We start from the raw sequence: 15,068 nt of genomic DNA, 5'->3' as shown, positions 1-15,068 counted from the left end.
CAGTCGTACCGGGTCATCTACGGTCGCTGGAACCTCGGAAAGAAAATGTAAAACGAAACCAACTCGTCTATAAGCTGTAACTGCAACTGAATAAGATTTCTTTCTAGTCGAATGGCATGAAATCTCAGATTTCTTCAGTGAATTGGATAGATCTGGTTGATGGATTTATACGCATCGATCTCTGATTATTTCTTGTGACTCTTCAGATATTATTTTTCGGACGAAAAACTATCACATTCAGGAATTCGAAAAAATAATTCTTTTTCGAGCCTGATGCATCAAAATAAAATCATTCTTTTTCTGTCACGTAAAACGTGTATCGTTGAATATAATTCTGAGACAATAATTTCTCGTAATATCACAATTAATATTTTGGCATTTTAGTATTTAGTTATATGGCGATTGTTGGACTGTCAATTGAGTTGTTTTGAACTGACAAAAGTTAAAAAAATGTATATCATAATATAAATTAATTTCAGAACGATTATTTTTTTAGATATTTTTTAGAGAATGGCATGTATTTAAACTAAATGTATCATTAAATTCATTTCAAAAACTTATAACGATATTCTTTAGGATCACACATTTTCTAGATCATTTTATAAAATAGTTGGACGGTTTTTCCCATTTTCAATCGTTCAAAATAAAAATAAAAAAAAATATCATAATGGTTTAAAAAAAATTTATACACGGAAAAATTAAGAATTCAAGTTTTCTGAATTCTCTGCAAAATTTGAATTTATTTAGCCATTTTTGTTAATGATTACTCAATTTAAATCAAAATAAATCAAACGAATTTTATTTTTTTAACGAATATTTGCAAACTATTACGAATATTGCAAATATCATTAATGCGGCGTATCTACAATTTCGTCAAAAGATTTTTTAAAACATATTTTGAATGATTTACTCTAAATATAGAAAATATTTTCTCTGTTTTTTTTTTATTATTATTATTATAAATAAAATTTTTACTCCATTAAAATTTTATAATATGTTACTGAATAGATTTTTAAAAAATCCAGTTTAACTTTAAGTAATTTATAAATTATGATAATTCTAATCTCATCTAAAAGAATGAAAATATTTTTTTCTTTTTATTAACATTTGAAACACATTGAATATTTTTATTACAGACGACTGATTCAGGTACAGGAATCAAATATTTTCAGCTTTGCATCTTACGAAACTGTATACAACATAAACCTGAATAAAATAAGTAATATACAAAAGAATTGTTCTTTTAAAATATTCCATATTTTCCGACTCTCGCAAGAGATTGAATTTTCAAACACCTCTACCGCCAGAATATATAACTTTCAGAAATGTTTCATAATGCAGAATTTCCATGTCTCCGTACAAAATAAAAACGTTTTTGATGTCGTTGTCGAATCTGTATCTCCTGTTAGTATCCCATTTTCTACATTTTTTCATTGCAAGAGAGATCTTGAGAGTTCTTTTTTTCTCCAGTCTTCAGTCCCTTTCCCAGGGTTCTCAGCCCGTGTATGACGTCGATATTACGTCATAAGAGCGTACTCGAGACCCTCTTTACATTTTTAGTACTTTTCCATCCTCTCTTTTAAAATAAAAAAAGTAAAAAGAAAATTTCCAGCCGTAAGAATGAAGGAAGAAAAAAATGGCGCGAAATGCTATTTTGCCTCGCAGGTCTTACTTTCTTTTCTCACCCCATGAGAGCTGTTAGCAGGTGGCTTTGAATCTCGCAACTGCGGTTTCGCTGCCAAGTGTGGAACCTTTATTGTGCTTACTTCGAAGTTCTTTTCCAAGCTATCGTTTGCTTTTTTCTTTAGTTTCAGAGTTCGATCGAATTCTAATAAAAATTTTAGCCGCTTCGAATATTTCAAGCCTTTCGCAATCTTTTGGCAGTGTTCCATTAATATTTTTAAAATCTAATTTAGATGGTTAATATTTTTTAATCATATAAAATAATGTTCTGATTTTAAAAGAATTATTTTTCCCTTGTCTTTTACTTTTTTTTTTTTTCCTAATTTCTGTTGAAAGCTATTTTTATTGCTTAACGAATATTTTGTATGGACTGCGTAAAAGTCATAAATTATTAGTCCTAATGGAAAATTGGAAAATTTAATACATTGGAATTATTTTCTTACTTGAAATTTCCAAATTAAAATACCAAATGAATTAAAGACCAATAAGAATGCAGAATTAGAAGTATGAATTGGAGTTATGACAATTTCGTAGCAATTATTCGTAGAAACATTACTTTTCCAATTTAAATAGATGGAAAAGAATAATTTAAATCGATATATATATCGATGTATAATAATTGGATATAAGAATATTGTTAGCATTGTCACAAATATATTTATGGAATGGCTGTTCATTCTTTTCCATATTTTTAGCATATTCTCTGACTGAAATGGATTGATAAAAGTATACCAGAATATTTAACACCCGTCTTATACTTTTATGTATTAGATGATTTTGAAAGTTTATTTTTAAAGTCAAATTGTCAAAATGCTTTTATCCAAACTCAAATACCTTATAATCGTCTCAAATATTATTTCTGGAATACCTATTTCTTTTTTCCATATTTTTAACACACTCCCTGACTGCAATATATTGATGAAAAGTATGTCAGATTACTTAATAATAATCATACGATTCTATGTATTTCATAGTTTTAAAAGCTTTTTTTACAGTCGAATTATTAAAATACTTACATCCAAACTCAATTATCTTATAATTCTTCGCTCACATTTCATTTCCTGTCACTTCGTAACAAAAAAGTTGTGTGATTTTCGTCCCATTGAAAAGACTCATGATTGCTAGATGAATTTCCGACGATGCTTTTTTTAGTCGAAAAAACGTCTTACAGATGGGCTGGAGCAGGAGGAAGATAAATCCTTGAGAAGAGATTCCCCTCCCCTCCCTCCTCTTCCCGGTTTTCTTTGTCATAGATTGGCGCCCGTGACCCTATCCGACCCTGGGTTTTGACGTCAAGTGCACATGATGTCAGTTCTAAATTTGCATCCCCAACAACACATGGCGCCTCATCAGAAGCAGCGAACAGAATATGCGCATAGAAAAAAAAAAAAAAAAGCGCGAAGGTTCTTACTTCACATCTTGAGACCACTTGCTATGACTTCGACGAAGTTAGTTGGACTGAAACGATTATTATTTTTTTTTCCTCCCCTCAGTAAATATAGTCTTACTTTTTCATCCCCTGCTGACTAGGAGTAAAAAAAATCTTCTTGACTAGTTCTTTTTTTACGCATGGTTTGTTTGCTAGGCGATGGTATGTTCTTTTGGGAGTCTGAATGCCCCACTTAGATCTGCTCGCTCTTCCTCCCCCACCTTCCCTCCCCCTATAAATTGCTCCCATTTTGAAAAGTGTTTATGTTTTTGCGTAGCAAACAAATCAACTCTCGTCCCGCTTCCCTTTTTTTATTTTTACCACAACCTTTACCTATGGAAGGTATTGTTATTTTGGATAGCTCCTACTGTTTTTTTGACAGCTACCTGTAGCTGTTTTCAAATAGCGACTTGTTATAACATTAGGGGCTTTTAAAAAAAAGCTTGGGTAATCTTTGTGTACCTCTAGCGCCTCACTGTTTGGTTTTTAATCGCTGTCTAAAATAAAAATAGTCTTTTTTTTTATATTCTTCTAAGTTTTTAAAGGTCGAAAAAAATGACTTGCTTGTCTTTGTTATATAACTAAACGTTACAGAAAGTTAGAATCAACTGATTAAAAAAAAACTTACCGGCAAAAAGAAAGGCACGATATATTAAGGACAGAAGTGGTACAAATATCACAAACGCTAATCAAAGAAGGCGCCAAGGAGATAAAATTTTAATGTGTTTATGTCTTTCTTAAAACCATATATCATGAAGTTACAAACATAATAATAATTTCTGGAGGAAGTGGCAAAAAAAATTGTTATGTCTTGGACGTTACTTACCCTAGCTACTGGTTTTTTAAAAAAAAGCGCCATACATAGAGGATAATATCACAAATGCAGTCAAAGGAGATAAAATGTTTATGTGGTTATGTCTTCTGCCCTGAAATGGAGAAGATGGTGAAAAAAAATTTATATTATGGCTTGATAGCCACTTACCTAAGCTACGTTATTGTTGTCAACATGAGGTTCGGTAAGGCATTATGAAAGGTTTAAGATTTCAGGTTAAGGTTAAGAAAGTTTTAAGATGTAAGTTAAGAAAGGTTAAGATTCATAAACATATTATCTGCAATAATTTCAAAATTCATCAGTATATTTACAATAACGATTTCAAAATTTATAAACACATTCTTTCTAAATTATCATGATCGGTAAATAACTAAGAACTTTCATAACCATAAACGCTGTATATTATGGTATATCCAGTAACCATTCAAGTTCTATGAGTCATTTTTTTTCAAACAAAAATCCTCATTATATATATTTTTTTTCTTCTTCATTTCAGATGAAATCAGTGATGAATCATGCGACGTTGAGCGTTGCGGTACCAATAGAGGCGGCCCCTCTGGTAGTGGCCGTCCTGGTTCCCACTCCCACATTCATCTCTGGCAATTTCTGAAGGAGCTTCTGTGTCAGCCCCAGTTGTATGGCAGCTGCATTAGATGGCTGGACAGACAAAAGGGCATTTTCAAGATCGAAGATTCTGTCAGGGTAGCTCGACTTTGGGGTAAAAGGAAGAACAGGCCAGCCATGAATTACGACAAGCTGAGCAGGTCCATACGCCAATATTACAAAAAAGGCATCATGAAGAAAACAGAACGGTCCCAGAGGTTGGTCTACCAGTTCTGTCATCCGTACCATCTCTAACCGAGACAGTTGGTTAACAGACCAGATTTGCTTGTAGCTGGTCTACAGCAAAATCTCGTTTGCCACATCTCAGCCATGTATCATAGACTCTTGACTCTGTAAATGCTTCATTTTTTGTATTAATTTTATATATATATATATATTATGATTTTGAATGTAATATCTCGGTTGCCAGAAGCTGGACTTTTGGAATCGATTGAAATATGCGCAGCGTGGGGTCACGGGACTGGGAAGGTATGATTCCTTGTCGCCCTAGCCACAGCCCCATGAAAAGTCACAACATCGACTGTTGCTTCATCTTTTTATCGTTTTTTCTCCTTCACAATGTGGCTAATTTATTGGGCATTGCAATTAATTGTCCGCTGAACCAGTTGAGTCTGGAGATTTCTGGATTCCTGGTAGGACTCGCAATGACCCGATGAAGGTTGGTCCTATATATCAGTGATATATCACTTGTATGTTCTAAGAACACCCAACATGGAGGCGGTATTTAGCCTCCGCAATGTATGTTTATTATGTTTACCTGATATATAATTTTTGTAGTATATATCTAAAGAATGATGGATTCTTCATGGATTTTTCTCGCATCACCTGCGCCGCCTGGTGCGGTTTCGGTGAGCTAAATCTTATACTCTGAAAGCTTCTTTCTAACTTTTTCTTGGCCCATCTATGTTCAATCATAAATGGTGCCAATGGTTAATTGCTTCGGGTCTTGGAGTGCCTATACTACTATCATAAGCAGTTTAGAATACTGTATATAAATTGACTATTACTGAATTAGACAATGAGACTTCTCAAAATTTTATGGCTAAACTTTTATCAAACCATTGTGGTTAATTATTTTCATTGGTTTACTATAACAGCTGTTTTGAACGAAATTGGCCAATGTCTTATTACCATTCAATTTGAAAAGAAATCAATTTTTTTTCTAAGTTTTTTATAACCACGCAAAATCTCTTCAATCTTTGTCTTGAGGACAAAGATTTGAATATTGAGATATTAAAATTCGAACATTTACGAGAATATTTTGCACTCCTCGTTTATTTTTCATAATTAATCTTCCAGTTCAGAGTATTTTTAACTCGGAGTTAAATAACAATTTAACCTGCAAAATATATTGCACCAAAATAAGAGTCAGTCCATGATGAATCACACTGAAACCAAACGATTCTATCTTGTTCATAAATCTTTGTTGACAAACGATTTCCAATGTTTTTTTAATTATGATTTTGAGCATAGAAAATTGAAATGTGTACTAAATACAAACACTGTGTTGATTTATGATAAAAAAAATTTATGTTTAAATTTTTTCGAAATAAAAAAAATTGTTTAAAAGTATTTTTTTATTTATATAAACTGTCTATGTTAGTAATGTAGCTACTTATTTAGTCCTTTTCTGCTTTTTACTTATCTTATAATGAACTTATTTGGGATCTATTGTACATATTTTGGTCTTAGTTTAAAGTAGTGGTCTGACAAATTTTCCTTGATGAAAATGATAGGGTTTAGATTTACAATTTAACACTGTTTTTTATTTCTTCAGATTTTTCCTTTACTATAATTGTGTATTTCTGAGTGCAAAAATGAATTAATAAAGAGTCATGGATTTAAACTGAATTTTGTCTTTATTTATTAGATATTTTAATGACTTGCTAGTGCTTAATTTTTTAAAAAATATATTCCAAGCTGAAGTAAAACTTCATTTCTGTAGAAGCTACTAATTATATTCCTAGAAAATGAAACAGTAAAGTATAATTAGATAAATGTTACATCGTAAAGTTACAAAAAAAGTGGACCGTGTCAATTTGAATCACAAAAATGAGCCAGAGCCAAAGCCAGCACTTCAATCTATTGCTTTAAAGAAGAGATCCCAAAAAAGATTTTAAAAAATACGTGGAAAATAATGATGAAATCAAAAATAAGAATAGTCTAAAACATAAGGGAAAATTATTAATTGTGATAGTCGTTATTTATTTGACGGTTACCGTAATTAGATTACAAAAAATTTAGTAAAAACTTATGTCGATACATTTTAAAATATTAAGTCATTATTAGAAATTATTGATGTGTACGTAATAATATATTCGCATAAATATTTACTAAATCCTTCTCTGTTTTCTAAAAATAAAAATTCTGTAATAAAGCAATTTTTCGAGTTTTAAAATTAATAGATTACACTGAATAAATCTATCAAATTTGGGATATAAAAAAGTACATAGATTGGTAAAATATATCTTACTTATTACTAAATTTATATGATTGGACAATTAAAGTTTTTAAAAAAGTATTTTTCTTATTAAAATGTCTAAAATGAAATGTCTGGATAAAATTTCAAGAAGTTTTTATTCTATTTAAAAATATTTAAAGCCGACAATTCAACAGATGAATCTTTACAATTTAGTTTTGCATTCCATTAAATTTTTAATTCGCATTCAAAAAATAAGAACCAACAATAAAATAGCTTAAAAAATTATTTCAACTTTTAGTTTATTTGAAAATAAATAGGAACTAATTAGCTGTCAAATATATTTAATTCTTAAAGGAAAATTGAAATTATGATTATCTTTATTTTTACCAGGTTAATTTTATGATAAAATATTAAAAAAAACTGATAGAATGCTGTAATAAATCTTAATAAAAAGTCAATCAAAATTAACACTTTATTGAAACTTGATAATTGAAAAACTGATTAACCATTCTTGTATATATTCTAAATATTTTATTTTGAAATTAATTTCCTGGAACACTTTTTTACTTGTTTGCATTACACTCGTTGCATTATTTGTTTTTTTCTAAGAACAACCGCCCTTAATTTTATTACTTAAATTCACTTCAAATGAATCAAGATGATACAGAAAAAGGTTTCTACTGTAAATTAAGTTATCCGAGACAAAAGGTTTGCATTTAAAACTTTTAAAATAATCTAAAGAAGACGATCAAAATAATTTGTATGCACATGAGCCTAATCAAATCCACTCCGATCGTCTGAAAAAAATCTTTAAGTACGAAGAACGAAGTGAACTGAAGAAAACTCATTGTAAGAATACAGATCAGAACACAACAGCTAGGAAAATCGAGACTGATAAAGCAGAGAAAAGAAGTATAAAAAATAAAAATCATTTCATTCTGTACGACCCACGGCAAGTTCGTTCAGAGCAACCAATCGCCTACCAAGACCGGACCAGGTATAGGTAGAAAATGACCTTCGAAAGAAACGTTTTTTTTTTCTTTCTTTTTTATTCTATTTTTCTTTCTTTCTTTTATCTTATGTTTAAACTTCTTAACACGGTGGCTTTTTGCCAAGGGGAATGCAGTCCTGCAAGAAATGTAGCGACTGAAAACATAGAATGTAGTTTCATTTGTTTTTTCGGTGCTCCCTCCCCCCGATAGACTTCAGAACAAAGACTGATTGATCAGGGCAAGAACCTATTATGAAAGAACAGTCCGATGTGTGTGATAAATTAGAAACTTTGTTTGTTCCGGAATTCTTCATTTGTGAATTCTAAAAACAATTTAAATATGAACATTGAAAATATTCCAAGTTCAGAGATTTTATATATTCGATTAAAATATACTGTTTTTGGCAAATGGCATGGAACATCATATGCTTCCAGATTTGGAGGGAAAAAAATGATTGGATTTGGTCAAAATAGTTTTAAAAAATATGCTCGAAAAATTATTTCATCTGTTGACTTGTTTTAAAACGCGGGAAACAATTCATTCTTCTTCAACTTAACAAATAATTACTGAAATTTAAAAAAAAAGATTGTAAAACTATCTCGAATGGTCTCTCCAAAGCTTTTTCGCATTCTCTTTAATACAGGGTTAATCCTAGAGAAAGCCTTGCATGGAATTTGCTTACAAAAAATTACGAAATGTTAATCTCTGGCGTAAATTTAGCATTTTTACTGAATCTATCTTGTCATTCTTGGCGAGGTTTTGGCGATTCATTCTTGGCATGCAGTTAATAGCATTCGGAAATCAAATTTGTGTTTTAAATGTATTTTTTTCCACCTACTGAAACAAAAATTTGACACAAAACTACACTTATTGTAATAAAATCCCATATCAAATTCAATGCATTTAACTCATTGAGTTAACGCGTTTAAATGTTTCGATAATTACAGACCGAGAAACGACCAAGTTATTATTTAAGAAAGTTATTTGCATCTCTTTCATTCAAAATCAAATCCCGTAGCAAAACAATCATTAGGTTATATTACATCTACATGGTTATTATAAAAAGTTACAAAGTTTTTGGAACATATTTCTAATTCATGTTTTTCGATAGTTTTTATATCAGTGATTAATTTGAAATACTTTTAAATCTATCTTCTATCTGTACAATAACAGTATCAGTTATAGATTAAAAAATAATCTTTCTATCATTTCATCTTCCTGTTGCGAAATATGATTTTTCTCTTTTTCGAATTCGTTTTTCGGGAAAATGTTCTGAAAAATTCAAATTACGTGCTACCACTTTTGTTTCGTCTAAAAATGAGTCTGAATTTTGGATTTCAGTTTTAATTTTATTGACTGAATTATAAGCCCGGTCAAGACCAATTGATTTTACTTGAAATAGTTTATTGATAGTTCTAATTTTGGACAATATTATAAACCATACTATTAAACGTAAAATAAATGTCATTTTTTTTTATATTGAATCCAATAGACTTTTAACTTCGAATACCACTGTATTTTTCTTATTTGCAACAATAATTCTTCAAGGGAATTACAAGTGTATTCAAACTGTATATACGCTGTTTTAACCGTATCTATTCTGGTTTCACAACGAGTGTCGCATAATGGTTTAAGAGTATGTTTAAATGCTTTTGTAGAATTTCCTATCTTTTTGTAGATGCAGAAACTAATCAGTATAAACTTTTCAATATTCAAAAAGAAATCTACAATATATACTGCTGGAAATTGCATCACAAAATAATAAATTATAAGAGTCACATAGTCAAGGCACATAAATTGCATGAGGGTTTAGGGCAATTATTCTAAATTGCATACCTTTATATTTTCCTTTCATGTTGCTACCGTTGTCGTATGCATACTGATTACAATTAATAAAATCTAAATCAAGCTCATTTAAGCTTTCCAATAGAGTTTTTGCTAGCCCTTCTCCAGTCACGTCCGTTACTTCAATAAACCCTATAAATGACTCATTTATACTTAATCTTTTCTCTTCAAAATTTATATATCTGATAAAGAGCTGAAGTTTGTTTTTTATGGGAAATATTAAAAGTAGAATGCCTTTGGATACTGTAATACGTGGTATATACTTTTGTATTATCTTTAATTTTGTTAAAAACTTCATTTCTTAAAGTAGGAATAATTTGTTCTTGTGATATATGTGCTAAATGATGCACAGTTTTATTTTTGGATTTTTTTTTATTTTGTTTATATGATTCATAAGGACAGAGTCGTATTTATTTAATAATTAGATTATACTTTAAAAATTTCTATTATTAGGCGTTTCTATTATTTCATGGTTTCCTCGCAGTGGAAGATTATTACGTACTAAAAATAAAATTACATCTACAATTCTTTAAAATAATAATTTAAGTCTTCCCGTTTCCTAATTTATATTAACGATTTGTTCTATCAACAGTCGAACTTAAATTTAGTCGTTTCAGTAATTCTTTCCGAGCTACAAATGAATTAAGTGACTAATAGAAAGCTCAGGATCTTGAATTACAGTTGATAATCTTCTCCAGATATTATAGCCACCTATAAATCGGAAGATTTTTTTATTTGCAGGTCTGTTTTTTTATAGGTCTATTTTTAACACAAAACATTTTAAACTTATCAGTTATAATGCTTGATTATAAACCTGAATAACCTATGTTCACTTGATCATATTTGTTGCTGTTATTTTCTGATTCAATCATATTTTTTAAATGTATGGTTCTTCAAAGATTTTCATAGTTTTTATACTTTCATTGCAAGATTGTGTAGTTTGCGCGGAATTTTTTTCTCCAGTTGGACCTTGAATTGTAGCTTCTGAAGTCGAAGCAATTTCATTGCCAGAATGGCTTCGTGAACAAGAAAACAGATCTGCTCATGATTTTTTGCAACTTTTAAAATTTACCTTTTCTTTCTTTCTTTTTTTTTTTTATGGACATGATTGATCTAACAATGTTAATCATTTTATAGTGCGAATTATCAAAGTAATATATGCTGTTCAACCTAGTAGGTGAGGTAAGTGGCCTTACTTTATGTTTATAATATGTTGCACACTTGCAATATATACCCTTAAACTTCATATATTTCAAAACCCATCTATTATTCCAGTTAAATTTCTTCCTCTCTTCATTCCATTCCTCTATTATCCTTCAGAACATTATTTTAGGTCTTGATTATGTCGGGGGGGCCCTCAATCGTGGGGCCCCGGTGCATAGCATCCGCCGCATTCCTCCCCCCCCCCCCCACCACCACCACACACACAGATGGCCGGCTCCGCGGAGAAATCTACAACATGGAGAAACTGATTAATAAATAAAAGGAGAAAGTGATAAAATCATTCGTCTTACCTCATAATGATTGATTACATTATCTAGTAAATATTATTGTAACTTATTTATAAATATTTTTTCGTGTAACGAAAAATTATAAACGTATGACGAAAGATATTTAAAAAAAATTTTATTGTATTCCAAATGAATATAATAAAAACTTTTCTATAAATTTTTTTTAAAAAAATATTTGTATTTGGTCTGTAAAATATGAGTTATTAAAAATGAAGATTCCTAAATAGTTTATGTGATATAGAATTCCAAACTACTGAATGCATTTTCTTCTGTTTTCTCATGGATACCTTGAATAAGGTAGAATTAATACTAATTTTATGACTATTAATAAAGTATTTAATTTTCTTCAATTAAAAACTTTATTTCTATAAGTAGAAAAGATTATTTCATTTTTAATATCGTAATACTTACTAATTCAGTATATTATATCATTAATTTGCAGAAATAATTTAGGTTTCGGCGATTTTAAAAATACATTAGGAAAATCGATCGAAAATTTAAAAATCGTTTGAAGAAGACGAAATTTAAAAATCGTTTGGGGCAACGAATATTCTCATTTTAATTTTTTTTTTTTAAGTTACAGGTGATCTAGAAATTTTGCGTTATTATAATCTTTCATTTAGGAATATATTTAGATTGCATATTATTATTTAATTTCTCTACATATTATTCTTAATTATTTGTTTAAAACTTTTTAAATATTTGAGCTGCACTTTTTACAGACTTGCACTTTTTACAGACTTTTTACTTGCTTGGTACCACGAATATTCTCATTCTACTTTTATTAAAATTAAGGACGATAAAGAAAATTGATATTTTTTAACAGATTGAGATGACTTTTATTATATTTTTCTTTAAACGGAACAAGTAGAAGAAGAAAATTAGTTTTCAATGTCTTAGAATTTGTAGTATTCGGAATGCTTTTATATACCAAAAATAATACAAGATTATCTTTATTAAGTTTAAATAAAACGTAGAGAATTGGCTCCATTTAAGGCATCATATAAATTGAATCGATTGCTATCAGTTTTCAACTGTGAGGTCATTTCGCGCCATCTTGATGCACAAGTCAAAAAAAAGCAGCGCTAATCTATATTTTTTTTAGGAGGGTGATAAAGGGCGAGAATTGCAGATGAAAAAATAATCGTTGATTTTTGTGATACCGAGTAAATGGATTCGGATTAAAAAATATTTTAAAAATACATATTTTTATATTAGTTAAACATTTTTTATAAAAGAAACTTTATAATAATTTTAAGAATATCCGAAGTATTAAACAGCAAGTGAACATTCGAGTTTTAAACAATTTAATATTAACATATTTTATTTTTAAATAATAATTAAAGATGTGAAACAACTGTATTTACCAAATTTAAATTAAATGAGAATATATTGAAGAATTACCTTATGAATTGATAAAGTATTACTGACAAAAAAAAATAGCTAGTTTTGCTATATAAAAATAACTAATTATTTGTTTTTGCAATTGGTCGTTTTTCTCTAAAAAACTTGAAATAAAGCAGTAAGGTAGTAAGGCATTAGATTTTTTACCAAACTTCAAGATTCTTTCCAATGTGTAGTAATTTATATAAAAATTACTTTCAAAATCAGCAGCGTGAGTTATACTATAAACAAAATTCAATGATGATCTAACAGAAAAAAAAAAGTATTTCTCGAAACCTCTCCATTTAAAACATCATAAGCTACTTATTTAACATAAGTCTTCCAAATGTTGCGTGTTGTCTGATTCGCTTCGAAGAATCTCGGTCAGTAGAATCATAATACTGAACAGTTGCCATTCATGTTAAATGTAAAGCAAATTCTTCTATAAGAAAACAATTCCTTATTAAAATTCTTTGATACATGATTATATACATGATTATTTGATACGTGTCAATGCTTTTAATAGGATTGTTTAATAATTGCATATATTAAGGTTTTAAATATTGCAAATTGCTAAAATTTTTAAAATATTGTAAATAATACCAAATATGCAACACAAGATTAAATAGTCTTCAATAAAATATTATCTTTCTCATTATAAGGAATAGAACCAAACTAATTTTGCATAGCAGACGATAATATAATGAAAACGAAAAGATAATTTGGTAAAAGAAAAAAAATAAGCTGAAATAAATATTTTTAATGATTTTTTAGCGATAATGCAATAACTTTTGTAAATAATTTCTTTCTTGGTAATGGCAACAAGAACAAATGTAAAAGAATGTGTTTTCTATGTATTTTGATCTGCTGTAAAATTTTATAGCTCAAATCCGTACTAAACAATACTTGTTTCATTATTTGATGCCAATCGTTTGATTTCATAATCAGTTGAAAAAAATTAGCTGCTTAATTTTTGATCGGGAAGTCATTATTATGAATGCTGCCAAAATGCCTGAACTTTCCAAAAGTAAAAATATATTGTTTACAATTTTTTCTATTATTTATTATGAAAAGATGAAAGCACTATATTAGAATAGGTTTAATATATTCTGAAAATATGGAAGCTTAAAATACTACTAATATACTTATTAGAAGAAAAAAATCGGTGCTCTTTCTTCCCCAGTTTCTAACTGAAAATAAGATTTAACAAGCCAGTTATGATTTCACTTATATTTTAATCGTTAAATTAAAGAAATTGCATTAGTATTTTTTTTTTTTTTTTGCTTATATTGAATATTTTAACATGTCAATATTTATAACTCATCTGTAAATTGCCTGTGAACATAGAGTTAATAAAATTAGAGTGTAATTACTTTTGGAATAGTAAATACTCAATAAAAAGAGATTTCCAAAAATTTTAAATAATTTTTTATTGAACAATTAATCAATATTTCAATTTTTTTTATTTATATCTAAAAAGCGCGATTTCGCTTAAAAACCAATTTTACTCCACTTTAAAACTTTAAAAATTACTTTTTTAATGAAACCAATTTTATTACTCTAATTTTTCAAATTTTCGTAGTACAGAGAAAGTAAAGTAATGGTCAAAAAATTCGAATTCGAAATTTACAGTTTACAGACTTCCCTAAGCTCAAAAAAACCATTTAAAAAATTGTCCTTCTATCTGTCTCTGTGTGTGTGACAAAGATAACTCAAAATCGCTTTAAGCTGAAAGGTTCAAATTTGGTATACGGTTTTTACACAAAATTTACAGATCAAATTGTGAATGAAATCTGTCCAAAGAAAGTCTGCCCGTCCTGCTGTCAGATTATATGTTAACACGATAATTACAAAACAAGAGAGAACGATCATAAAATTCGTTATACAGTTTTTAACATCTATAATTTAGATAATTGCTAAGTTTAAATCAAATCTAAAACACAAAGACTTAAATATATCAAATTTGGTATGGAATTTTGTGACTACAAGTGCAGTTTTGTAACAAATTTTTGTTTCAATCGGTTGAGAAAAACATGTCTAAAACACAGATTCGATTTTTGGATCTGTTAACGGCCAGTCAGGAATTACTCGCCAAAAAATGCGCCAAGGATGGCACGATAATTTCAATAAAAATGTTTTATTCAAGCCAAAAGTTAATATTTAGTAAATATTGTACGCCAGTGTCATGAGAAGCGTTCTCTGGCATGACAAGTTCATTTCAGAGTATGCCAGAAAGTTTTCAGGTGACCACTCATACTAGTTAAATGTATTTTCACCATACGCGACGATATTAAATACATTTTTGTACGTCGTTATTATTAAGAATAATATTTTGAAAACAATATAA

General features: G+C 29.0%; 1 protein-coding gene across 1 annotated transcript in view; it reads left to right on the top strand.

Moving 5' to 3' along the window:
* The window catches only part of LOC129981027 (DNA-binding protein D-ETS-4-like), a 31,241-nt gene extending 24,827 nt beyond the window's left edge, over positions 1-6,414 (top strand). Inside the window, exon 5 of the mRNA XM_056091632.1 lies at positions 4,441-6,414. Within this exon, the coding sequence (XP_055947607.1) occupies positions 4,441-4,802 (362 nt within the window). The 3' untranslated portion in view covers positions 4,803-6,414. The remainder of the gene's footprint in view (positions 1-4,440) is intronic.
* Positions 6,415-15,068: the final 8,654 nt, after the last annotated feature.

Source organism: Argiope bruennichi, chromosome 8 (genome assembly GCF_947563725.1).
Source record: "Argiope bruennichi chromosome 8, qqArgBrue1.1, whole genome shotgun sequence".
Lineage (NCBI taxonomy): Eukaryota > Metazoa > Arthropoda > Arachnida > Araneae > Araneidae > Argiope > Argiope bruennichi.
The sequence above is the reverse complement of the archived record's forward strand: the minus strand, read 5'-3'. Positions and strand labels throughout refer to the sequence as shown.